This window comes from Platichthys flesus, chromosome 6 (assembly GCF_949316205.1).
Source record: "Platichthys flesus chromosome 6, fPlaFle2.1, whole genome shotgun sequence".
NCBI classification, from domain to species: domain Eukaryota; kingdom Metazoa; phylum Chordata; class Actinopteri; order Pleuronectiformes; family Pleuronectidae; genus Platichthys; species Platichthys flesus.
The window spans coordinates 7,033,640-7,061,432 of record NC_084950.1 but is presented as its reverse complement, the minus strand read 5'-3'; the positions used below and the strand labels follow the sequence as shown (position 1 = coordinate 7,061,432).

General features: G+C 43.3%; 1 protein-coding gene across 1 annotated transcript in view; it reads right to left on the bottom strand.

The window, feature by feature from the left end:
* abcc8 (ATP-binding cassette, sub-family C (CFTR/MRP), member 8) overlaps nt 1-24,762 on the bottom strand; it is a 43,343-nt gene extending 18,581 nt beyond the window's left edge. Inside the window, exons 1-16 of the mRNA XM_062390280.1 lie at nt 24,163-24,762; nt 21,863-22,004; nt 20,630-20,751; nt 18,579-18,745; nt 17,054-17,296; nt 13,137-13,325; nt 12,068-12,232; nt 11,811-11,966; nt 9,365-9,499; nt 8,645-8,807; nt 7,833-7,873; nt 7,199-7,344; nt 4,876-4,990; nt 4,487-4,606; nt 3,923-3,995; nt 3,694-3,799 (exon numbers count right to left, since the gene is read on the bottom strand). Coding sequence (XP_062246264.1) covers nt 3,694-3,799; nt 3,923-3,995; nt 4,487-4,606; nt 4,876-4,990; nt 7,199-7,344; nt 7,833-7,873; nt 8,645-8,807; nt 9,365-9,499; nt 11,811-11,966; nt 12,068-12,232; nt 13,137-13,325; nt 17,054-17,296; nt 18,579-18,745; nt 20,630-20,751; nt 21,863-22,004; nt 24,163-24,310 — 2,231 coding nt within the window. The 5' untranslated portion in view covers nt 24,311-24,762. The remainder of the gene's footprint in view (nt 1-3,693; nt 3,800-3,922; nt 3,996-4,486; nt 4,607-4,875; nt 4,991-7,198; nt 7,345-7,832; nt 7,874-8,644; nt 8,808-9,364; nt 9,500-11,810; nt 11,967-12,067; nt 12,233-13,136; nt 13,326-17,053; nt 17,297-18,578; nt 18,746-20,629; nt 20,752-21,862; nt 22,005-24,162) is intronic.
* Between the last annotated feature and the right edge of the window lie 3,031 nt (nt 24,763-27,793).

Below are 27,793 nucleotides of genomic sequence, written 5' to 3'. Positions count from 1 at the left end.
TCAGCTGTCATCTTTGACTGAGCCACCTATTCCCCCTTCAGCACCTTGAAGGAGTCGAGGTGGTGTTGGAGGAGAACGTCTGAAGGAGTCGGACAGAATAGAGTCTTTCAGCAAAGTAGAACCTTGCAAACCTACGCCTCTTAGCGACTGATAACACGTCCTCATTTGTCAGCAAACAGTCTTTGTCTCACACAATGTCCACTTGCTTTCATCAATAGCTGTTACCAGGCAACAAACTATCCACTTCACCGGTCCTCTACAGTCAAGGGCTCTTTTGTCCTGTAATAAGGGACATGGGGTCAACTCCTGAATGTGTTGCAGTTTAGTACTTCAGCAGGTATGCTTTAGTGTTATGACATGAAAACTCTCCATCTGGCTACGAAGCCCAGACACTGGACCTTCTCTGCACATATGATATCCAACCAGCACCAGTTTGGCTTGACGCTGACGTCAGGATACAAATAGTCCCCCGCCTCAACGTCAGAGAAATCCTAGACAGTCCTTGCTCTGTGCCATATTTGGATTTGGAAAATTGAAGGACGAGGACAACAGGAGCCAGGGAGGAGCCCGGGGGGGGGGGGGGGGGGGGGGGGGGATCCCACCAGTGGAAACGTACGATCATGTAGGAAACCTTCCGATGCCTTTAATTCAACCCTCTAGAAAATTGTATTAAATCAAAGTTGAATCAGAGTCAGTTTAAAGCAAAGCAACGGAAGGAAAGAATAGAGATATTAACAGCATAAAATCATCAACCACAAATCTTTATCGCTTCCTTCGTTGAATATCTTAAATGCCCTGAAAAAAAGTCTGTAAAAATGATGTAGTTTCCTGGCTCGCATTGCCCTAAAGCTCAGAAGAAAAACAAAATCAATTCTAGTTCTCTAGCAGGAGACAAAATAATGGACTTTGTGGTGAAACAGTTTTTTGCCAACTGCTGTTTCCAAAGCTCGACTTTTCAGTTAAATTCCCAACGGTAAAAAAGTGCAGATAAAAACATTTCTAAACTTCATTGACAACTTGGGAACTCATTCTGCTGAGGAAGATCATGACATCTGATCAAAAGGGTACAGGACAGCCTCAGTACGACTCCTGTATTGAGAATGTTTTGACAAGTAATCCTGGAGGCTGTCGTCTGATGGCAAATTGCCCTCTGCGGCAATGGCCTATAATTTGTGGTGTCCAGTGTAGACAGCAGATATCTATGTCAAGAGGCCGGCATTGGTTTCGCCGTATATCACTCTCCACTTGGACTGATTACCTGCAGGCAAACAAAGTCCACCCAAACGAGATTGGTCAAACTAGAAACAGAAAGAAGAAGCCCCCCCAGAATCTTGTAAGTAATGAAAAGAGTTATTTTCTTGATTACTTGAACACATGGAGCACGTTGAGCTCAGGCCAAACAGTGAAGTCACCATCACCTGTTCAGTAACAGCTGACTTACCAAAAATAAAATCATTCACTCATCACAGCCTCCTCGTCTGCCTCTCTTCTGTGTTGACTTTGTTTCATGCTGTACAAGATTTGTTTATGTTTATTCCTAAAAAGCAGACCCTTCCCCTCCCAGACACCATCGTCCCATGTGTAGCTATGTCCACAAACTTAAACTCAGCACAACAATAACAGCATCAAACAGGGTGGAAACACATGTGTTCAGTATGGTCAGTGTGACTATGTCCCAGTCAGTACACAGGCAGGTCCAACTCAAGACACTCTCCCTGTGACACATTAGCAGTACAGGGATTTGGCTCCTGGCATGGTGCACAGTCCAACCTCAAAAGTAAGAGGGAGCGCCAGCACAACCTTGTCTGCCAGGAAAAACTGTGACAATCTGGGGACTTAGACTTTGTTGACAAATAGAAGGTGATAGCGCTGCTATCCTGGGTGGGTGATGAAACGATCAGACACGGGGATAACGGCTTTCAGAATACATCTGTCGCAACACTAGGAATCAGATTCAGCTGTATTTCACATGCGCTGTGATTTTCAGATCCGCTGGGAGGACTTTTGCTGAAACTTAAGTCATTTAATTAAGCAGCAGGATTAAGGACTTCAAGACAAGACATTAAAAACAGATGCTCTTGTGCTACTTGTGTTGTGTGACTCATGGACATGACAACTAGATCACAAGCTAAATATAAAGCTAATATAGCAATGAGACTATTCACAGCAAAAACAGGGACATCACGTTACACCCGATCAACACGGTGGTTAGAGCTGTTGCCACACAGCAAGAAGGTTCTAGGTTTGAATCCTGGTCCCAACCAGGGCCTGTCTGTGTGAAATTCACATTTTTTCCCTGTTTCTGCTAAATACTCTGGCTTCCTCCCACAGTCCAACATTGGGATGGTCTTTTTTTGGAGACTCTAAATAGTATCCAAAGGATGTTCCCCACCTCTTGTCAAATGGCAGGTAGGATTGGCTCCAGCTACCTTTAAAGGATACCAGCTTTAAATAATGGAAGGTCGGATGGAAACATCACCTTTCAACGCTAACTTTAAACTTTTTCCACCAACTGTCCTTTTCCAAGCTTTTATTATTGTCCCACTCTTTTCTTCAGTGAGCGCACACGGCTCTATACATGGGTAAACAAATCAACACATTCAGTTTGCAGAGGAATACGGTCGAGCCCCATTGAAAGCTCACAGCTCACACATTAACAATCTTATTGAATGTAGGCCAGCAAACACTGCTTTGCTTTCAAGGCTCTCGGGCCCAACAGAGTCTGATATCATTGATTTGTCAAAAGCGACCAACAGCAAATTCATTCAACCGCCATAGAAATATGAGCTAGATGTTGTTTGTTAAGGGAATGACACAGCAGCAGGAGACTGAATGAGCAAGCACATCTGATTTGAAAAGGTAGGTTCCAAAGCCTTAAGCTGCAGCAAGTCAGTTTGGATGTTTCCCCATTTGCATTAAAGTCAATCTGGGTCAGTGGCGCAGGAGAGGATCCTCTCCTCCTACACACTCCAGGTCTCAGCCATAAAAAAGAAAAGCTGACATATAAGCACTTTCCCTCCGACCTCTTAATCCATATTAGTGTTATTGCTCGTGTCACATTAAGTGGGGGCTTGCAGGTTGCTTGAAGTTGATAATGTTATTAGTCATATTTTCCTGTCAGAGACTTAGAACATATATCTGCCCACACACATAAATAAAAGCACACAACCTCCCCGACAGGCCATTACCAGAGAGGTTGGAAAAGCTCCAGTCGGGCTGCGCGCGAGTAAGTCAACCTTGATATCGATCGTGTGTCAGTGGGGAAGCAATTCACTTCGAATTCATCTTCCACCTCGGGATTGAATCTCACTTTAAGAATGAACTACATCACCTAAAGTACACAGGTTTCCCTGAGGGCATTTCTAATTGTCATGGTTGATATACTGCTGCGACTTTCCTTTATGTACTGTTATGTTTATGAGACCAACAGCTCCAAGCACAGAGAGCTTCCTTCATTGACGCACACGATTAGTCACAGTGGAAATCACTCTGCACCTATTTTGCAACTTGATTTTTAGAGTAGATTCACAATTGTTTTTCTATTGGGACCTTGTTTTCTCGGTCTCATTATGTCATAATGAAATGAGTGCTACCTCCGAGTGTTCCAGTGATTCTGAAGAACAGCCCCGTCAGAATTGATTAGCACAGACGGATTCAGGCAAAAAGTAAATAACGGGTGAAGCTGAAACTGACCTGTTCCAAGTGACTGTTCCCGACACTCGCTGCACCTCCCCCAGCGCGGCCAGCAGCAGAGACGATTTCCCACAGCCCACCTGGCCGACAATCATAGTGAGCTTACCTGATTGATTTCATGAGGAGGAGGGAGCGAAGAGCACAGTGAGTAAAGAATAGAAACTCGATGGAGGGATAAAGAAGCGGAAATGAGAAGGTAGACATGTGCATCACGTTGCCTGACGCTCACCAAAAGGAACATTGATGTCCACGTTGGTGAGTGTTGGCGGTCCATCGGTCCAGGTGAAGTAACCGCTGGTTATCTGCAAAGACATTCATTCCCCCTTTAGAAAGTAAACAGTGAGGATGTCTTCAACCCTGAATGATGCAGATAATAGAATTTAGACAAATCATCATTGCCAGTTTAAGCCGAAATATGATTGGTGGGGTCCAAAATATTGTGTTTAATATCTTATTAAGCTCAGGATAAAATTGGAAAAAACGGATAATTCTCTGAGTGAGAAAGCTGTGTCTCTTCGTCTGGAACATCAATTTGAAAAGAATTAGCTACAAGTTAAGTAACAGAATATTGATGAGGATGATGAGGTGACTAAACCTGGAGGGAAAGTGTATTTCCCCTCTAATTATGGAGGGTCAGGTCAGTGTAGTTCTCTCTGACTGACCTTAATCAAAGGTAAAATGTTAAAAACGTTGTTATAATTAAGATCAAACAATTGGGGGCAATGTGTTTGACATGCAGCCTGAAGAAGTCTTCTGCACGTCTCAGTCTCTTTCTCTACTCCTCTCCTCTCACCTTGATACATAGGTCTTGGTCCATGTCCTGGGTCGGTCCGTCACCTACATGGTCCCCCTGCGAGCTGTAGTTGTGCCAGTCGTCCCTCGGAGAGCGCTTCCGGTTCACCACCTTCAGGGGCTGGAGGTGCCGGGACAAAGAGGAGGAGGACGATGAGGAGGAGAGAGATTTTGAGGATGACTAGAGGAGGATAAGATAATATCCGGCACAAAGGATTCAAAGGGGTCGTGGAGATTTGAACAGGAAGACATTAAGGGGGGAGGAAGACAACAATGTGAGACAGACTGGATGCAGCAAAGCCAAGTCAGTGAGAAACAAACCAGGTTTAGGTTCAAATAAGCTCAACACAGATATATGTATTTCTCACACATGTATCTTATTGTACTCACCACAGCCTGGTACCTCTTTTGGTTGTGATTACTGGAGCCGGAGGTAAACACTGCTTTGGGCTCCTGTTCTTCTCCGATCTCGTCACTTGAGAAAAACTCGCTGAGCTTCTGAACGCTGCAGTGCAAAGAGAAACATGTGAAATCAACCAAGTTATAAAAACACCATAACAAATGACCGATCCTTTGTGTTCGACTACGACAGCCGAAATACCTGCAGTGAACTACACAAGCAACATGGACTTGAAATTAGGTAGTTTCTCATTCGTGCTAAGATAACAGCCTCACTTCATTCACTGTCCCATCCTTCATTCAGTCAAACAGATTGGAAAATCTATGGATCATGGTTCAGTAGTAATGAGCTTCATTTTATCTCTCTCTCACAAACACACACACACACACACACACACACACACACACACACACACACACACACACACACACACACACAAAACGCTACTACATACCTTAGTTGAATAATTTATCTCCTACATTTCCTTTCTAAGTGCAAATCCTCCCCTCTGCTATATCCTAGCTGCTTTCAGATACTCCCAGGATTTTCTAGAAAGGCGGTATGTGAGATGGTAAATCTCCAAGTCGGTTGTCCTTGACATTTTTATGAATTTTTTCCTGTAACCCTCTTGCAAAAAAAAAAATGAGTCCATGTGAGAATAAATCAGGAAAATGCCAACGCAGACGTCAACCTGGAAAGCCAATGACAGTCGAGAGATTTAGGAGAAGAAGGTCGATGCCGGATTGTTCTGTCTCCTGTGTTCTCTACCCTCACCTACACTCAATGCTCTGTCTGAAAACAGCTTCAGTTTGTGCTTCAGAACAGATATGACAGGTTGAAATCATCTTAACTGGGATTGATTTCCTTCTTTTACACTCTAATACCTTGTGCCATTTAATCTATATGTTTTTATGAATTAAAACATACACAGGTAACATGCTACTGTGAACTCTGTGTGGTGAAGAAATTAAGCTGCATAGGGCATGTTAATATAAGTGAGAGCTTCAGTCAACAAGAAAAAAAAAAAAAGATTATAAAGCAAATCTCGACTCTAATGAATAAGATAATGAAATAGGTTTAAAGCTGCACATTGATTTTGTATTGTTTGATTATTCTTTCCTCTTCAACTGAGCATTTTCCCAAGTAGAAGAATGAAGAGTAGCTGAGGTGCTGAAGCCACAGTCTTTGCTGGCGTCTGAGAAACTGTGTCAGATCGACTTGGTCCCGAAATAATCTCAGTCTCAAAGGATCGGGGGGGCAGCGTCTACGTTCAAACACGAGAGAAACGCTGCCGTGGTTGGAATAAGTAATCTACAACTGGAACAAGATCTATGAATCATAAAATCAATTTTTATGATGATAAACGACATCCGATAAAAGTGATTTTGTCACTTGCAGAAGAGACTAATTATTATAATTTCCAATGGTTAATTATACATGAACAAATTGACTTTTAATTTATACCGTCTCAGCTGATTCATTCATTTTTTTGCTTACCGGAGCGAGAATTATTCATGTGAGGATTCCCGCACAGCAAACCTTTAAGTAAATCTACTCTCCTCTGTATAAACATCATTCCAAGGTCGTCCTGGTATTTTGCAATGTAAGGCTAAAGTCAAAACATCGAGATCTGAGTGTGCAATGAAAAAACGGCTTGATCATTTCCAGCCTACCTGCATTGATCTATGAAAATAAGAAGGCAGTATGGCCGGAGAGAGGATGACTAGAGCAGATAATTCCACGGTTGCAAATGGTAAATGGTTTTGTATTTATATAGCGCTTTTCTAGTTCAGCATCTTGCCCAAGGACACTTCGGCATGCAGATTTGAAAGATCGTACTGGGGATCGAACTGCCGACATTCGGGTTGGAGGACGACCACTCTACCCCTCAGCCACAGCCGCCCGGTTGTGCAGAATTATCAGCTGAGGGAGAGAAATCTGTGGCTGCAGGCGCCTGATTTCTCCACTGACGATTTTGTGAAGCTAATTGCTGAGATAAATAGATGCAATCAGTGTCAGAGAGCACAGAACCAAAGCAACTGGGACATTAAGCACCTTGTTACATGAACAAAGGTTGATCCAGGGAAGCAGCTGATCCATCCACTGCAGAAAAAAGGTCAGGTGCTCCATTTAATCACATCGCTCTTCTCCACTGCTCGCTCTCAGTGCTGGTTCTGCTGTTTCAGCTCAAATCTCCTTTCGCTCAACTTTTTTCTGACATTTCAAGTAAATATCGATAACGTTTGCATGAAGATTATCTGAAGACAGTCAGATTTGACATTGGGTCATCCACCTATTGTTTTATGTCCTCACCTAACAAGAGCCTTGACGGTGGAGCGCACCACGCTGGAGAGCAGGAAGAGGGGGGTGACCAGGATGTGGAAAAGGGACAAAGAGGCAAAGGCCACAGCTGGAGACAGATCCGCGTCGTCGGAGATGTGAACGTGAACCACGAATGTCTGAGGGAGGAGACAGAGCACAGAACAGCAGAGGTTAGTCTCAACAGCCTGAGCCCTTAAGCCCCGGAGCTCTTAGGTTTTGATGAGCTGACAATCAGCCATGGCCGGTTCAAGGTAAAAACAACAGTCACAGATGAACAGAACAGTCGAACTGGAGCTCTCAGATCAAATCAGATCCTAAGAGAAACAGTTTGTCTACATTTGTCCTCCCGGGTCGTCCCTGTCCTCTAGTATCTGTCTGACTTTAATAATGTGTCACCGCTCCGACCAACTACAAAGAAGGACTTCTATAAATACAGACGGGATTGAGTGTGGTGCTGTCAGAGATCTTCCGGTGTGACACTGTGAAATGTCACAGGACATCTTACTGGCACCACTGTCTGGCTCTGTCCTTCACACCGGCAGAGTGTCAACAGGAGTTGTCGGCTCTAACGAGACAAAACCTTGGTACATTTTGAATGAATGACACTAAAGGAAGTGGAACTCACCGTCAACACGGCTACGATGGGGATAGCCGCATTCATGAAAACTGAAAGCAGAACAGAAAGACATGAAAATGTGAATCACTGACTCACGGTTAAATTCCACACGCTGTTAAATAAAAGCTGTAATGTAGAGAAATACTATTTCTACGTGGTGTTTGCTTGCAGGAAGTCAGACAGTTTTTAGAGCCTGACTGATTCATCGATTGGTCGATTGAAAAACTGCTGATGAGTCTTTCACGGTCTGCAAATGCATCCAAGGTCATTACAACACCCTGCGCTGGAGCATTGTGTGGACATTTTCCTGTAGTATCTAAACCCATGTACGTTTTCCATGATAAAACACAAAGGGGTTACTGCAGTCGAGTAGTGTTGGCACTGTGTGGAGGGCAAACACATCTTGGTTTCTGATCAGCTCCCTGTAAAACTGTCAAGGGTCTATTACAGGACCGGGGCCATGTGGACTGCAGCCAGTGAGCGGAGGAAGATAAAGAGGAAAGCAAACACTCCCAGAGTCTTCTTTAAATGGGAAGTGAATGGAGGTATAATAACCCCTGCTGGTCAAACATCGGTTATCTTTACACCCAGTTTCTTTAGAGTTCTATGTTAAAATAAAGATGCTCACTGGAATGCAAATAAGAGATTATAATAGACATACATGAGTTGTGGTCACAGCGGTGAAGTTTAAAGCTTAATTCTTGTACCTGTGTTTGCCTAAGGGAGAAATATACCCCCCCCCCCCCCCCCCCATTTCTTCTATTTCAAATGTCATCAGTGTCAGAGTTGAAAGCGTGTGCAGAGGAAACAAAGGGTCTCACTGGATATGGATGTGTAAAGAGCGAATGCCCGCAGGCTGGTGAGCTCCTTGCCCCTGGTCTCCTCCACACTGTCACTGAAGATGTGCTCCCAGGCGTACAGCTTCAGCAGCTTGATGCCCCGCAGCAGCTCGTTGGTCTTCTTCAGTCGCTGGCTGGAGTATTCCTGAAAGCAGAGAGGGGAGACATTGATAATTTGACTCACTGCGGACAGGGAGGACTGTATAAGGTTACGGCCGAGGGGCGAAACACGATCGTACTGATTTGTGCTAGTGTCAGCAGAAACAACTTCAAAACCACAAAGCAAACATGTTTTCTCGGATATAAAATCCACCTCCACACCATCAGGGGGAAAACAACCTTAAATGAAGAGCAGCTTTGTAGCAACTGGACAAAAGGCTTGAGGAGCTCGTTTTGTGTGGTTGACATTTGACCTTCACCTGTGTGAAGTGTGTCTGTGAGTGTGTACTTGTCTTTCTATCGTTTTGAGGGCCTGATGATACTTCAGAATTAACATCAAGGTATTTTGTCTTAAACCTGCTGCACAAAGCATCACCATGACTACCATGTGACATCAGACAACTCACCAAATTGAGAGATTAATGGGTGATTAAGGCTTTATCTCTTAGGGACAATGCACACCTTAAAAAAACGGTTATCGTCAATCTATACTTATGTCATTCAGATACTTGTGTAACCAACGTTGTGAGTCTCAATACACACCAGGGTGCTCTTTTGCGTCAGGGACAGCTTCGTGGCCACAAAGTATTGTACAGGAGCCAACACAGCGATGACGGTCGCTCCAATCAAGGCACTGATTCCCAAGAGGTAGTAGAGCAGGATCACTCCCACAATAATCTGAGGGCGGAGGATAGACAGATGGAAAGAAAGGTAAGATATTCATACTACTTTATATTATATCATATTTACTCATATTCATATATTGTGAGGAGAAATACAGGATATAAAAACGTATTAACACATTACACCAGTTAGTGAGATGTGGTGACATTGAGCTTTATGAGGACATCAGCCTACACACCAGGAAATGGTAATTATGTAACACACAGCTCAAAACACTGAAATCTAATTTTGAAAAATGACATTATTATTTAAAAAAGACATTTACACTGACATTCATACCCACATGCTTACAAACAAAGCAGCATAAATTCTACACCCTTCTGGGGTTTCAGAGACACAACTCTTTAATCCAATATCACTCGGTAGTTTCATCATGAATTAAGAATGATCAAGCTGAAATATTTAGGAAAATGAAGCTCTCTTCATCCACCACTGCTCGGGTCATTCAGCATCCTGCACATACGGTAATTATCTCTCTCTGCACCAGTTCACTGCTGGCATGAGTCATGTTTACATCCCTCCTTGGCCCATTTCCAAACAGCGACCATCTTTGGCAACACACTAAACACATGCCGGCCTCAGAAATCCACAGGACGCTCAGAAGCAGATGGAGATGGAGATGGATGTGACATTTCCCCCCTCCTCCTTCACCCCTCACCGGATAATAAGTACCACTGGGGACGAGGTGGGTGATGGGCAAAGCAACAGCAGGGTAAGAGTTACTTGACTTTGTAGTACCTTTATTAAAAGTGGCACCTTTTTACAGAACAGTTGTCTCCTAAGGTTTGACTCAAGTTGTGGCACCGCCAGAACCCACACAGTTTCTGTCACTCTGTCAGACAGACAGAGAATACTGATATGGCTCAGACCTCAGCGGAGCCAGCAGGCTATAACAGCCTGAAGGACAGACCTGCTGTCGCCTCTGTTTTCTTTATCCATAAATAACAGACTCATTTGCTGAGACTTTTTTTCTATACTTTCCCTTTAGACGATTGTTTTTCTGTAGCCTGACACAACGTTGTGTTGTGTCATCGAAATGCTGAAGGACTGCCTGATGTGTTTATGCCTCAAAACTGTCTGCAGAAACTATACCACGGAAAACACAACAAAGCAAAGATTGGCATGAAGATAATACTTCACGCAGAAGAACTGAAATATGAACAAAATACTGTCAACTCACACTAAAATCTGGTTGTAAATGTATTGCATGTGCAACTTTGTGTTAAACACATCATGCAGGTTGTATTTCATCATGCTTGTGTTTTTCAATTTTGCTGGAATGATCTGTTCTTTAAAGTCGCATGTTGAGTCACACACCGAAACGTTTATACACGCAGATTTCCCATCATACTAAATATCCATGGGAAACTAATTGATGTGGATCTCATTAATTGGAGACTTCAACACACAAAGGTCACATGCCGACAATCGAATGCACACATTTGCAGTAAATCTAATCTAAATCCCACAGGAGCTGTTACACCTGACACTGTTGTCTACCCGTACATCTCTGTTTACGATTATTTATGTCCCACTTTAGCATGAGGAAAGCTTTGCCCTCTATACTAAGATTCTAATGGGAAAAGACAAACACAACCTCAGCGAGAAGAAAACACTGCGATGTGAAACAATGCAATAAAAAAGCAATCCAATAACAGAGGGGCGGCAAAATGGCAGAGGAGGAACCCTGTTCATAACACAAAGTAATACAATATAATGAACTGTAGCAGAATGAAAACTGTGAATCGGACCTATAACCATTACAGAGACAATCAACAATGAGAGAACCGAGCCTATCCTCTATTCCGGGGTCACAGTTTGATTTGGTTTAAACAGAAATACTGGTGACTAACCCAGTGTTCACGTTTTCACCCCAGTTTGTTTGTTTGTCAGCGGGATTCCGCAAAAACGATTTCCACGTAACTTGGTGGAAGGATGCGATGGGACGTGGCCCAAAGAAGAACTCATTACATTTTGGCGTGGATCCAGATCAGGGGGCGGCTCCAAGATTTTGTTTATCACTGTTGTTAATTTAGGATTTTTAGACATTTTCACGAATTTCCGAGGAAATCATTCATGGATCTTGATGAAAAAAAGCCCAATTTAGAAGACTGGTGTGTATGAGTGTGTGTAATAACAGGCAGCTGGATTGAATTTATTGTTGGGCCTTGGCGGAGGGATATTTGATTGCGGTTCCAAACCAAAGCATAGATCCAAACACAGATGTAGGTATGAGGACAATTCAAGTGAACCTCTGTGTTACCTCACTATATCTCTGACTGATTGTGTCAGACGTGTTTCCTACCTGTACTGGCATGGCCCACAGGTTAGGACAGAGAAAGAAGAACCACATGAGCTGGTTGGTGTCGATGGCGACCAGGTTGCAGATCTGAGCGACGGTTAGCTCGCCCATAGACATGTTGGACGTACACAGACGCATGATCTTGTTGTAGATTTTCGTCTGGGGAGAGAAAAGCCACATTGTGATTCATGTAAACACAAAGAACCACAATAAACGTATAAACTCGTGGCTAGAAGCGGAGAATTGGCCTCAAATCTCACCTGTATGGCCCCACGCAGGTTGATGCCTGTTTCAATGGCCACGTAGTAGGAGGCCTGGAGGAAGGTCCTCTGCAGGAGCAGAGCGAAGAAGAGCAGCACAGCCAGCACGTACGCATTCTCCAGAAACTCCTTGGACGAAATGAAATAGATACCGAGCAACTTCATCTGGAAGCACACACAGGTGGGGAGAGGGACAGAGAGGGAGATATCGACCCGGTTTATCACAGTTAGTCAGCGAGGAGCCTCGGCAAGGTCACTCGCACAGACTGAGCGCGGCATGGCTGCAATCGACTTCTGTCAATGAATAATTCTCAACTGATATTGGCTCCTGCATACATTTTTACATATTAATTTACATGATACCAGGGACTTCTGGTATCATGTAAAGAGGAGCCTGCAGAGTGTGTGATGCAGCTGGAAACCGAAGAAGAATGTGGATCAGCTGCGGTGACGGACACACCATCTCCCTCAGAGATTAATTAATTCTGCAGCAGGGACCTCACTTCATCCTAATCCCACTTTATATTTCGGACTCTCTGTGAACGAAGAAACATCCAGCCACAGACCTGTTTACTGCTATTTTACTAAAAGGCCTATTTTCAGTAATCACTCCAAACTGAAACAATCTCGAGAACAATCATGGGGTACTGTGGAGTATTTTGTATCTGCCTGACATGAGTGTGACTTTAAAAAAAAAAAAGTCCCACAGTTATTCGAATAGATGAGATGCCTGGGTGATTGCCTGATGTGGGACTGTGTCCTGTGAGGAATCTAAGAAACTGAGACAGCTCCTCAATAAGTCTCATGAATATTTTACCAGGCTTAAATTAGATCACCCTCAGGGCCGACGTACAGGAGAGAAAGGCTTTCATAAACTGATCAGGTGCGACAGCTGAGAGTCGGGACGAAGCCATCGGACAACGTTTGTCCGCTCAGGCCGTTTTATTCTGTTTCTTTGAGCAGAAGATTCCAAAAAACAGCAGCTGAGGAAAAATATATGCTTTTCAAAAACCAATAACACATGAGTCAGCCTTGTCCGCTGCTGTGGCAGAGTGGTTGACCCCCTCACCGGCTGTTGAATGGTGCGGTTGTCCTTGCTGATGTGGTGGACGATGCCGGAGATGCAGAGCGGACCGGCGAAGCCCAGCAGGTCGGCCATGAAACGGAATGTGATGCTGAGGATGACAGGTCTGCCGAACGCTTTTCTCAAGGCCCGCCAGATCGACTTTGGTCCCTGGGGGGCTGTGCCCTGAGGCCGCTGGGGGAAAAGGGGAAAACAGGAGGAGCAGACGTAGAAAGAAATATCAGCAGAGTGATTACGCTGAGCAGAGGTGAGCAGCTAAATGTAATTTACTGAATTCAGCTAAGCCGCAGAGACTGAATAACAATGTTGTCTGATTTAAAATATAGATTACAAGATTCACACTGTTCCATAAGTGAAATGAACAGCTCCTGTGGAGGTTAAAAGTTAATTGGATGGTTCCTTCCACGGGAAGATGACTCATAACACTGAACACTGCAGTTAGTTCTCTGCGGAACAGAACTGGCAGCACAACAAAGGAAAAAGGATGAAACTGGGCTGGAGGAAACAAGGCTGCTAACAGAGCAAGAGGAGGTAATCGGTTGAACACAACAGCTGAATCGACACCATTTACTTCAGACTCTGTCCACCACTGTAACAGAAACCAGCAAAAGGAGGTCAGGCTCTTTCCGTCCTCTCTGCTGCTGCTGCTGCATCGTTGGATGTGGTGAGTAATGATGACTTTCACAGGGAAGCTACAGTCAGTCAGGTGTAACTGCTCTGTAACTAATGAGGTTGGAGAGCCTTGACAGTGAGAGGGGAGAGCGCTGAGAGGTGTCAGAGGATGTTAAGACGCTAAAAATCACTTTGGGAGTTAAATAGAGTTCCAGGAGAGCCTGGAGGAGCCTCTCACGTCCATTTATATTCATTGATAAAACACAACGACTTCCCAGACAGCACAACTGCTCGGTTCAGTGAGTCCATTTGCAATGACCAGAGGAAAACATCTGGACTGTCAAGGTGCAGTAAACACTCCCAGAACACTGCATCATGTGTGTGTGTGTGATCTCAGAGCTGTGAGAACATACGTGGCCATTGTCATGCATCCCTGTCTGTTGAAGTTTGTGAACCTCACCTCAGCCTCCAAATACAAACGCTGCACATCACACACATATAAATAAATATACAGAAACACATGATCCTCTCTTTCTACCTAACAGTTGGTTGGAACAACAGGGAAGGGTAGATGTTTCATGTTTCATTCTCACACACCACGGAGTGAGACTAGCTTCCCATGAAGTGCAGTGCTCCCCCCCCCCCAGGGGTCGGGATGTCGCCTCGTTCACAGTAGAATGGGATTGACCCTGCGCCTCCGGGCCCTCTTCTAAGGGCCCCACCCCCACCTCTCCACTGGGATCTCTCATTCTCTCTCATCCCTTCGCTCCTGCCGGAAGGAAGTGGAGTTTGCGTTCACACCGGACGCACACGCAGCAATGACGAATCTGCGTGACCTTCCAAACACTGGAAAACGGCGACCCTGCAGAGGAGGCCCTTCACCTCGGACCCTGACACGTGCTCACGAGAGAGGAAGAGGAAGAGGAAGCATAACGAGGAGATATCCTCAGCTTTGACGAAGACCTCAGGGTGACAGCCGTGATATTAAAGCGTAAAAGACCAAAACTCCATTTCATCCGCCGATTCAATTCTCCACCACACAGATGACATTATCTTGATAAATGGAACATTTCTATTTCATTTTACACCTTCAACTTTCCAGACACCTGGTTTAAAGTATCTATAATGAAATCTCGTCTTTAGAAAAGAGAAATGGGACCTGGAAAACACGTCCAACACACAACACCAGCAAAACAGAAGTCTGAGCAACTTCAGTCTGTGAACCATGTTCATTATTGTGATCCACCACAGAGGTTGTGTTTGTTAGGGTGTTTGTAAAATTGTCGGCAGGATTATGCAGAAATGGTGAATCTTCTGTGTTTAAATAGAAGCTTCTCTGGTGTTGATGAGCACTCAAAGAACTTTACAGTACAGTAATGCCATACACCCATTCACACACTCATTCACACACACGTTAATACACACATTCACACACACATTCGCACACACATTCATACAGTGCATCTATGGCAGGCACTTTGGACAGGCCATTCAGAACTCTTATCAGAGTTATTTGCCATTCCCCACAGCTGCTTGTCTGTTAGCAAGATTACACAAAAACTACACAGACAAGTCTACCAGGGAAGAACCTCTTAGGTGTGAATCTGGATCTGGGGGCAGATCCAGGAATACTTTTTCATAATTTTCGTAAATTAGAGAATAGAGAATAATTTCGGGTTCTTGATTAAGAACAATTATCAGACATGTTTGGGGGACTGATGTTCATGTGTGTATTCAAAACAAAATTGATTTATTGAATTGAAAGGGTTTCATATGGAAACTGTCTTGGTTAAGTAATACACTCTTACTTCATGCTGTTCTATTTCTGTATGTTCTACTACAGAGCCTGAGCTTGTGAACATGTTTATATTATGCAGCAGTGTGACATTTCGGTGTTTACACTGTATTGGAGACTCATCTTCTCTGTGACGTCTGATACTGTCCTGGTCCAGCCAGACGAGTCTTCACAGGACAGAGGTCAACAGCTTTATAAAATAAACAAGCTGCACAATAAGCTCCTACTTAAAAAAATCTATAAACCTAATTTAAAGTTGATCCATTGATGATAATCATTACATTTAGAAAAAGACTGTGGTTTGTTATAAATAAGATAAAGACCCTCAGCTTGCATTTTGTTTGGTATTTGTGGACAAAACGGTTCAATATTTTGCTTCTGACTGAGACTCAATGGAAAAACATCTGGTTATCATTGCTCCATTATTTGCAGATTTCCTCTGTCACTTTGCGTCGCTATGTTCACCATTATTTATTCAGTGACAAAAAGCAGAAAGTGACGCTGCTGACTTTTTTCTCATGGAATTGCAGGGAAATGAGAATTTACAGGAGCACACAATCTGCTTTGCCAGTGCACCAGTGGCGATTCTAGAAAATTTTACATGGGGTGGCAGAAGGGTGGCAAGTTAAATTCAAGGGTGGCAAATCACACACACAAAGTCAAGTCAAGTATTTTTATTGTTGGAAACACACATGCCTGGTGTCTATATGTATTTATTTATACCAATCGCTAATGAAAACAGTTAACATATTTATAATTCGAAATTCCTCCCAGCCTTTATACCACATACACAATAGGGTCTATAGCATATAACCGAGTCATCCTCTCACATTTTAATGCAGCTGTATAGCGAGCTAGCTACTAGTCCTATCGACTTTTGCAAGCTAGCAATTAAATAAACGATGAAATTACAACGGAATTGTCTATCACATATGACCACCCATCACATTTTCTTGATTCAAGTTTCAGCTGTACTGTACCCTTTTTCATCACTGCAAGCGTAAAGTTGGCTTGTCTCCAGTTCTTTGGCTTTCAAACCGTTTCTGTCTTCATTTGAATGAAGCGGCAGATGCGCACGGTGAGAAGAGAGCAAATAGGATTCATGGACTCAACCATTTTACAGGGGAGGGGGGACATAAAGATTTTAGTTCTTAAACTTAAACAAGTTACCAATGAGATCAACAGCTTCAGTAGCAAAAAATATAATACCATTCAATAAATGTATATTGGAGACACTTCTAACAACCTGGGTGGCAAGTGGGGTGGCAAGCATTTTTTGGGGGGTGGCAGCTGCCACCCCTTGCCACCCCGGTAGTTTCGCCACTGCAGTGCACGTGGTGGAAAGTAGCACAGCAACTTCATGAAATATTTATTCATAACACCTCACGTTGCTTCAATTAATGTTTCATGTGAGCTGTGATTTTTCTTTTTGTATTTTTCTAGCACTATACAGCAATCTCATATTAAATACGAGCCGGTCAGGCAGTGCACTTACCTTCTGGTCTTCGAAGGCCGTGCGTAGCTTTATATAGTTTGTGAGCGCTCTCATGGCGATGGGGAGTTTGCCGATGACCTTGAGGTCAATGGGTCTTCTATGGGCGGAGGTGATGAAAGTGTTCATCCACCAGTAGGTGCATTTGGACAGCAGGTTAACGAAGGGCTGGAGGAATCGAACGCCCAAGTCCTGAAGGTCCTCAGGGGGCTTCACCTCCATGGGGTCATCAAAACACATGTAGCGCTGTGATGGGAAAGAAAAGTAGAGGAGGACAGGTTGGATTTTCCAATTAACCCACTGTGTCTTCCTCAGTGAGCTGAAAACCAAGAGTGAATATAGAAACTCGCGGCTGATACATTTACTCATCTGTCACGACTTGTAGGGAGTTGTAGATTTTCTTTGTTCTGTATGCGAGAGCAGCAACATAATGGAAGCTGAACACACTTTCATTTGTGGGTTTGATTAAAGCTGTTCAAAGCTAAACTGTCTATAATTCACAGTAATTAAAGGTTGTCTGACATCACTATAGAAAACGTTGAGTCTTGGCAAAGCGTAACAATTCGGATTCTATCTTCGTTCTTTTAAAACCATCGAAGGGGAGTTTTTACAATTAGAATTAAAAAAGAATCTTTCAAATGTGTGTTTTATTGCTGTAATTGGATATATTGGACTGAAGAATTGGAGTGAACAAATGAGAGGCAAAATAATGATTAATATAAAGGCAATACAAGAACAGATGAGATCCTATAATTTTCTATGATAGCTCCTAAAATAAAATGTACTGTTACATAAGAATCAATTTGCTTCGCTCTTCACCCAGATCCCTGAAAACTGACACAAAAAAACCCAGTGTGAAATGTTCATGGAAAAGATGAAAAGAGGTTTTGACTATGAAATTACAATAATAATTTTGTGCCCAGTGAAAAACAAATTGAAACACAATAAGAGATGGTCAGAGAACAACGTTTTTTTCTACTTTCAGACCTGATTTCTATGAAATTGTCATTTGCCACATTTCAGTCTGTGTTCTGTGCGACAACTTTGAACCACGTAGAAGCCAGACGGCAGCCACAGGCATTACATTTTTCATAAAGCTGAAAGGAGCTGGCCTTCATCTTTTGTGCTACTTTCACTTCTGAAATTGGTTTGAATGGATAACTCTGACATTTATTGCAGACAGTCATGTGCCCCTCTTAGCGTCTCTCCTAACAGCATCATCAGATCAACATTTCACTTTGGTTCATATGAAAATTCCTGCCAAAAAATAATTAAATATAATAAAGATAAGAATTCCCAAGAGCCTTGTCTGTGCCTAATGTTAAGTGCTAATCTGCAGGAGTTACCATGATAACACAATATACCAAGATACCTAGCATGGCTTGATGCTGTATGGGTCATACATCTTGCCTTCTCCATGTTAGCGGATGGGACATAGGGAAAACTAAAGCCTTCACAAATTTGACACACACACACACACACACACACACACACACACACACACACGCACACACATGGACACACTTACCCTGCCCAGGATGACATTGATCTCCACAGATAGTAGTAGTCCATAAAGCAGCATCAGCAGACTGGTTATGCAGTAGCGTAGCTGCCTGGGGCCGATGCCATGCTCAGTGTATTTGGCAAACTTGATGGTCTTCATGATGAAGGCCAGCACCCAGTAGATCAGCAGGGCTGAGGGGGGGGGGGGGGGGGGGGAGGAAGGCGTCAGAGAGATGTATAGCAATCCACCGGACAAGCCTAAGTAAATTATATTAGAGCTGAATTAAAGATGTCATTGATGTCACCAAAGCCAAACAACTACTCCTCTCTTTCTGCCTCAACACAGCAAAAAATAATTACTTTCTATGTCGTGAGGGAAACAAAGGTTCTTATCTCCAAAATGCTGCTACTGTCACAAGCGGAAAACTCCCACAACTATGTATTATTTACAAACTTTCACGTCACGCCACCCACACAGATTTTTTTCTAATAAGTGTTAAAAAAGAGCAATAGGAAACAAAAGAGATTTTCCAGGATATTGGAGACAAAAGGAGAAAATACAAATGAGAAATGAATGCTCTGGTCACATTCTAAGATAGAGATTTATATTGTATATATGTCTCTTTTATTTGGTTTATGCAAATGTTCCATTTAATTCGATTACATATTTCATTATTTTGTATTATTGAATGTGCTCCGATATCTTCTTGAATTATTATGAATTCTTTCATATCAATGAACATGAGTGGCGATAACAAAATACTAATAAAAATGAATTTAATCATTGTCTGAATCAAGCTTCAAGCATATTTGGTCACCAAGTGAAACTTCTAGTTTCTGCATCACCTTCAGTTAAACCTCCTCTTGTGTGAGATTGAAGTGAATCTTTACAGACTTATTAGATTTGAGCTGTATCAGAACCTGTCAACAACATGTGTGTCATCATCATCAACATCAGCTGTCCAGGTCAGCACCTTTAACCAGTGATCGTCTTCCATCCACACAGCTTCATATTATCTTCCTGCAGACTGACTAGAGTGAATAATGATAAAAGATGAGTGTTGTTGGGGAATAATTCCCCCGCAGGGAAACAAGATCATTATCTCCCATTCTGCTGCAGACTCATTTAAAGCGTTAACTTGTTCGTAATGATGAACATTTATAAAAGTGACAATGGTATCAGCCGACAAAATGGCTTTTCCATTTAGAAGAATAATTCCTGTTCATTCGACGATGAACCCAGCATCGCTCAGTCACTTCTCCTCTGGAGGCCGACTGTGACATGGAGACCTAAAGGCGACAAGTGTGATGCGAGGGGCGAGTAAAGCGTTCAGAGCCGAACACAGAAGAGGCAATGATGTGTGAAGAGAGTCAAACTGTGTGAACAGTCACAGAGCAGGAACAGGGGCTTCATTACAAGAGGAAACATGTGTATCATGTTATAGATGCACGAAGGAGAATAGTTTGAATATTGATGCATTTCACCATATAAGGATGAGCTGAGGATTGCACAGTGCTCTCCTGTATTTATTTATGAATTTGTTTATGTATTTATTCATTGCCACAGGGATATTTTGTTCCATTGTATAAATTCTCACAGGCCAGAATGAAATGTAATGAATATAATGCAAGCAAGAAATATTCCGAACCATTAACGCCAAGAATCGAGTAAATCTAATTTTGTTAATGAAAAGTGACAATTAACATTAACCCAGTGCAGTACAGTTACACAAATGATATTGCAGTTATTTTTCAACCTGAAGGTAATGAACCATACATCTGCAAATGGCTGCACTGGCCCCGGCGCTGTGAATTATAATTACATCATCCCAAAATGCTCCTTCAATTATGGACCCGCGGCTGTTGACAAAGGTCAGTTCTCAATTAGACTGTTTAGTTAATCCTGGACTAACAAGCCCTGATCATTATTCAGTGATGTTTTTACTTGACCTCATCAAACTGTGGGTGTTTACAGCCAGAGCTGCACGAACAACAACACTGAAGGGACACGATTCTGCTCAGTTGATACAAATAAAACATGTAGATGATTAATAAATAATTAAAAAATCATGGTACCTAATAGTAGTTTTGGAAAGTTGGAGGTCTCGATGTTGTGATAGTAGACAATTGAGGTGATGCCGGCCATGAAGGCCAGTGCTGCAGGCATGTACAGGTGGAGATGGAGAGATTTGCTGAATCTGCAAATGAGTGTCAGATAGAGGAGAAAAAGGGATTAGAGCACAAAATGACACACATTTATATCCAGGAGGCAACCAGGAACATCAGGGTGAGAAATGTTAGACTCACAAAGCAACGTATCTGCCCCTCGATAACCCAGAATATTCGGTTGAAGCACGTTTGATTCACCTCATCACTTTTGCCATATTTTCTCTGGTGCACAAACACACAGGTTCACGTTAATATGAGTCCTGAACAACCATCCAGGGATTTTCAGCACCGCGCTGAATTCAGTCTAAAGAGATCAGTGAAGTGGCAAGCAGATGGAGAGCGCCTCCATTCACGTCAGTGGCAATCACACAAATGTGGTTACCCGCCTACAGTCTGCAGTAATGCTGATAAACAGTCATCCTGAGGGGATGCACTAGAAACCGGCAGAGTAAAACAAACAACAAGAACATTTAGAGATGGAGAGGGCAGACTTGAATTCTATCTGTTCTCAGTGAAAAAACTAAAATATTAAAACCGTGAGCACGTAATAAATAAATGCAACATATTCTCACAAACACAGGATGGAAAACCTGGCCCAGCTTTGTTTGTTTGTTTGTTTACTTGTGCTCACGTCAGAGTGTAATTGGAGCGCGTGCTAAATGGTTAGCGCTCGTGTGGCTGTTGAGGCTTTTTTGTGTGTCAAAATGAAGCTGCAGCCGACACAGATGCTAAGAAGCTATAATAAACATCTGTGTCAGTGACTTTAGAAACCACAGAAACAGAAAATTATGCGTTGCTACATTTCTGATATGAAAAATGTATATGTCACATAAGCACTTACTCAGCTGCGCTCTACATCACAAAGAAATGCTAACTATAGCTCAATTAAATGTTTCAATCAAAAATGAAACAGCGAGGACGACGACCACAACAATGAACCATGGGGTGCACAGTACAAAACACAATTATCTCACTGTTGGTTGACTGTAAGTTCAGCATAAATATGCCACCAATAAATACGGTAAATGTTAAAAAGATAACTTTTATTGATAGAGTTGTCAGCATTTTCAGAAATTCCCACATGCACCCGAGCTGAGATCACAATGAGGATAAAGAGTAACACGAGTTAATCTCACATACCCATCTGAGACGATGCCCTCTGCGATTTCACAGACGAGGACGAAGAGCAGGATGAAGGTGAGGAGCCAGCGCAGGTTGTGACCAGGGAAGTGAAGCCAGGTGCTGTGGTGGATGTGGACCTTTGAGCTCTGGCTGCCCCAGCCTGGAGCAGGAGACAAGAAACTAGAATTTAGACAAACAGAAACAGAAGAAATCTCCTGCAGAAATGCAGATGACCTAAACAGAGACTGGAACCAGAAAAGAATTTCTAAGTGAGTTGGATGAACAATTTAACTGTGCACAACCTTGACTTGATGTGCTGCTTTGTATTCCCTGTGCAGCCTTGAACATCACGAGCTACAGAACATGACAAGTGGGAACGTTATCAGAGCAAGGCTGGATGATAGCAGCCGGAAAAATAAGAACAGAAACCTGCTGGGTAAAAGGGCTTCCTGCCTGCTGCGTTGACTCATTCTTGGCAGACAAAGCAATGAGATTGGATGCAAGGCTGCTGGCCTGAGATCCTTCACCCAATTATCAATCTCTTTCCTGGGGCCACAGCTTTACCCCGTCTCAGGGCAGACAAGGAAATTACAATAATCTGGTCATCTAAGAGTAATTTTTAATATTAATGTGAGACGCTGCTATCTTGAAAACCCATCTCTGCCGATCAAAGTGCGATGATGACTCCTCTGCTGTTGGCCCTGAAGCTGCGGGATAGTTCATTTATTAAAGGAGTTGGCGAAAAGCCAGAAATCACAGACCCGCTGAATGGTTTCCTTGATCTTCCTCCTTCTCGTTTTCACACATGCGAACACACAAATATATAATTTGCTCAATTACTGTGGTGTTATGGGCAGTGTGGCCAAGGGGATAGAGCAGGTGTTCTCCAACATGAAGGTTGCCGGTTCAAGCCCCACTCTTCCCCATCTGCATGCCGAAGTTTCCTTGGCAAGATACTTAACCCCTAAGTGGCCCCTCAGAAATGTTGAGCTGACAAAAGCATGAATTCATCAGAAGGCTAACGTAAAATAATCCTTATCCCTGACCGCTGGTTTACTGAAGACTATTTCATAAGGGTGTGGTGCATGAATCCACAGCCCTAACTGCCCTCGATGTGACAAGGTGAACTCTCAAGTTTGCTCTCCAAAGCATCACATAACTGCAGGGCAGGACGAGGGCAGAATGTTAGATACATAATGAGGAAGCTCACTTACCGGATGTGTCTTTCACACCCCTGAGTTCTTTCTTTGGCACAGCTGTGTGAGAGGAATCACTGCAACTTATGAGTTATCCTAACAATGGATGCTCGTGACATTTAGGGAGGTGACTTCTGACTTCCCCCCAGGGCTGGTTCAATTAGCTCAAGCTGGACAATAGGATAATGGATATCACTAATTTAAGTCGTCAAAGTGGGGAAAAAATAAAACTGAGGTGAGGCTAAAAAATTGAGGTCTGAACCAAACTGGATCTTTAAAAAATCCTTACCAACGTTTTTGTGTTTTGTCATCCCTCTTTCCCCTTGTTCATTAGCATAGGTTAGCGAAATTTGATTTGAAGGGTTAATAAATACATAAAAAAACATTTACGGATGTCAACATTGTTTAGAGAAGAATCAAAGACAAAAATGTTGAAAGCTAATGATGCAATACAGTGACAGAAATAACTGTGGATTCTGAAAAAGATCAGACTGTCTTTTTACAGAAGCATCCAAATATAAACACAAAGAAATGTGGATGAATTAGTTTAAAGGACAAAAGTGCAACGTGAAACTAAAGAGAGGAGAATGTTGTGTGATTGCTGTAGAGAGTTTTAATATTCTTGAGACAACAGGAACACAGGGGCAGCACATGGAGGGATGAAGTGCTTTCAGACAGACACACACTGACATGACAGAGCGCACGATGAAGCCAGAGCATGTGTGCGACCATGGCAGTGGCCGGTGCACAGCGACTCATCTGTTACAAGCTGATGATGACTCTAATGGAATGGCAGGCAGCCAGGAAGGGGAGCAGGGGAGGTGTAACCTAATCCTGGCACGATGGCATCTGTTTGCCTCTGTACAGTAACAATTCATCACAGGAGACTCACTGGGCTACAAAATCTTAGAGTAAAAAATATAGGGTGTTATTTAATATTTGACATAACATATTGTGTAATGGTTCATTCATCACATGCAAAAGTAAAAAAAGAAGCCGAGAAGGACATTTCAAAGTCTTAGATCCGTGTTTTGTCACCTTATCTGAGGACAAATGTGAGTGTGTCTGTTTGTGTGTGAGTTTTGAAGAGGTTGAGGATCTCACCCCACAAGTGACACTCACCAATAAAGAGGATGGGAAAGGTGATGAAGAGGAGGAATACATGTGGCACCACGTTGAGCGCGTCCAGGAAACAGCCATTGTTCAGGACCCCCCCATCCACGTTGTAGGCCACCGAGTTATTCTCGTTCCCACAAAATGCCAAGGACATGGTGGAACCGGGACTCTGCAGGGAACCGGCCGGAGCAAAGGGAGAAAGAAGAGGAGGAGGAGGAGGGAAGGAGGAGTGGGACCAGAGAGAGAGGAGAGACAAAGAGATTTAAACTAGAGGCTCTCAGAGCATTTCGTCTTTTCAAAGGGAAGACTGACGGCGTCTTCAGTAGATCCTGGTAATTCCCAAAGTGACCTCCTTCCTGCCGTCCTCACAAATCCAGCTTCCAAATATCGGATCCGGCAGAAGAGAGCAGAAGAGGGAGGGAGGAGGAGGGAGAAGAGGGTCAGAGGCAGTCACAGTCCAGCGCAGCAGCTTCCTCCCCTCTCTGGCTGTCTAAGCAGCTTTCTCAGCCATGCTGGTGAGAGACATCTGCATCCCTTCTGCCCACAGTCCTCAGACATCCTTTAAAACTGCTTCACCCGCACACAGCTCTGCACAGCTCCACTGGATTGCAATCAAACACACATCTCCCACATCCACACACACACACACACACTCACACCGGCTCTACTCTCAGAGCAGCAGCGGCATTCTGCTGTGCACCTGCTATTCCTGTCTCTTGGCAAATGAGAGCTCGACGTCGACCTTGAAAGACGAGAGCAGAGCGGGCACAGTGTGCAGGCGAGCTGGAGGTCTGAGCCTCTGAAGGTAGGAGGGAGAGGTTGGGGGGGAAGAGTGACTGATGAAGAAAGAGAGAGAGAGGGAGGGAGGGAGAGAGAGAGAGGGAGGGGGAGAGGGAGGGGGGCAAGAGAGAGAGAGAAAGAAAGCGAGAACGAGAGCAAGAACAAAAGCAAGAGCGAGAGCGAGCAGAGAGAGGGAGAGGGAGAGGGAGGGAGAGAGAAAGAGAGGAAGGAAAGAGGGAGAGAGATAGAAAGAGAGAGAGAGAGAGGAAGGAGAGAGAGAGAGAGAGAGAGAGAGAGAGAGAGAGATGGGTGTTATGGCTCCTCAGAGAGCCGTGCAAACGTCATACAAAGGTACATGTGAGGCAACAGCACACTTTCAGGAATTGCATAACACTCTGAAATATCCCTTAGTCCTTTATTCTATCATAGTTCGTATTCTACTAACTAATAAACCAAAAAGGAGCAAATGCATGGAATATGAATAACCAGTCTGCACACATGAAAAATAATGTTATGAAATATTAATGCCTTCCTGGTACGGATGGATTGAGCAGGGAGGGATCAGGCTGCAGCCACTGCCAGCGGACTCGTGCTCAGGGATCAGCAAAGACCCAAACGGGAGCAGATTTTGATAATCTGTGTATCAACCAGGTCGAATTTGTAGCCTTTTCTTAGTCTTTAATATGATTTATGGTAAGTGTAATCCATGCCAATGTTGACCTTCACTTCATAACAGCCAGGAGATGAGTTTAAATGGGCAGTTTACATTCCTGTTGAAACATAACATGTTATTGGAATAGCCCTTGTTACCAAATTATAATTTGTCTCCTAGGGCAACCAAGACGACCGCTGTTCTTAAGCCTCAACAAGAGAGAGGGAAAAAACTACCAAGCTGTCAGAGTTCTTTCTCCTACAAACTCTAAGCCGTACAACCACTGCAGGGATCTCTTGTTCTCACCTGGCAGTGAAGGTTGAAATGAAATGAAAACATAAAAATGTCTAACTGTATAAACTGGAAGAAAAATCATTTCAAACCCAACAATCTCTTTCTGAAACCACAATTAAATTGCTAGATACAGAATTCTGTTTGGATCTGCACCAAATTGCATACACTCGTAAATATTTACATACCACATTATCTCACAATCTTACAAGGAAAAAAAATTCCTTGGATCCGCTTCCCAGATCCATTTTTGCACCAATATTTATTGAACTCTTTCCTGACCCACACCACATCCTGAACAACAAGTTTGGTGGTAGTCCATCAAAGAGTTTCAACATAATCTTGCAAACTCACACATACAAATAAACAAAGGCCAATGAAAAACACGATGAATGTTTAAAATGCTGGATTGTTTGTGTGAATGCTGCCATAGGTTTTTGCAAGCTGCTCTAAGTGGAGCTCAAACCAGTGTGAGCCTGGCTCCTCATGGAGAGCGAGCAGACCTGCAGCAGAACAGACACCAGTGGCTTTTCTCTGCAAACACATAACGGTGACAGGACTGGCTAGTAGGGAGGTCCAGAAAGTCAAATGGCATTTGGGAAAGCAATGAACTGTACGGGAAAGGGAAGCCATGCAGACTGGGTGCAGCTCAAAGTGAAGATATCCCTGCTGTCTATCATTTTAACAACTGAGATGCGGAGGTCACAGCACCTGCAGCCCTCTCACTTCCTGTCATACATCTCATGGAAAGTCTTAATCCAGTGGATAGATGGAAACTGAACTGATATTTTACCAAGCAACTGAATTATTAAAAAAGTGACTGAGGAGAACACAGACCAGCCAGATGTCAGGTGGGAGGTTCACAAACCAGAGAAACCACACTTGCATCACGCACTGACTGTGTTGTTATTCTTACCACCAGCTGCATGGGGATAACTGTCTGGGTTATAGTCCTGTGGTGCAAACCAATACTACTTTATCAGATTACCACAGATACAGACAGATGTGTGTGTGTGTGTGTGTGTGTGTGTGTGTGTGTGTGTGTGTGTGTGTGTGTGTGTGTGTGTGTAATGAGGCGGTTTGGTTAGACTGTTCAAATTGGATGGAACTCAATGCAGAGTCCTAATAAGGATAGATGTTTGTATGAATGTGGGTTCCAGGTTATTAATCATATTGTGGTGTCCAAAACCGGTTACAGTCACATTATGGAGCCTTGTATTTACCCTGGGGACACACAGGAAGTCCCCACGGTGTAAATTCAGATTTAAGGTTAGGTTTGGGTTTAAGTTACCATATGGTTAGAGTAAGTCTCAAGGAAGACAATGGAAGTCTATGAAATGTCCTTATAAGCCACGGAGACACGACTCTGTATGTATTTATATCTTTGAGGACCATTTAGAGGGAGACTTGCCAGTGAGGGTCCTCTCCTCACTAGGCTAGAAGTGTGTGTGTGTGTTTGTATGTGTGTGTGTGTGTATGTGTGTGTGTGTGTGTGTGTGAGGGAGAGAGAGCGTAGCAGTGATGTTAATTTGTCAGTGGGATCAAACTGATTGTATGAGGTGAATGATGATGATGATGAATGATGTATTATTTTATTTTAGCCTCTATGTGAATCTGTTCTGTAGGCCTCTGTCTCACTGTGGGTTGTCCATCTTACATCTTATGTCCAAAAAAAAAGAAGAACCTTCTTTTACAAAAAGCTGTAAAAACATAATGGAACAGCCCTCCCTCCCATAGTGACATAAGCACATCCAATAATTCACACCCCATAACCCACCTCTAGAAATGAGAATGAATCTCAGTGGTGCATGAGGCCATTACACAGGGACTCATTGAGTAAATATAACCTAATGTGACTTACAACATATTTACACAGACTGACCCTGCAGCCAGTGCATGTTCTGTGTATATGCA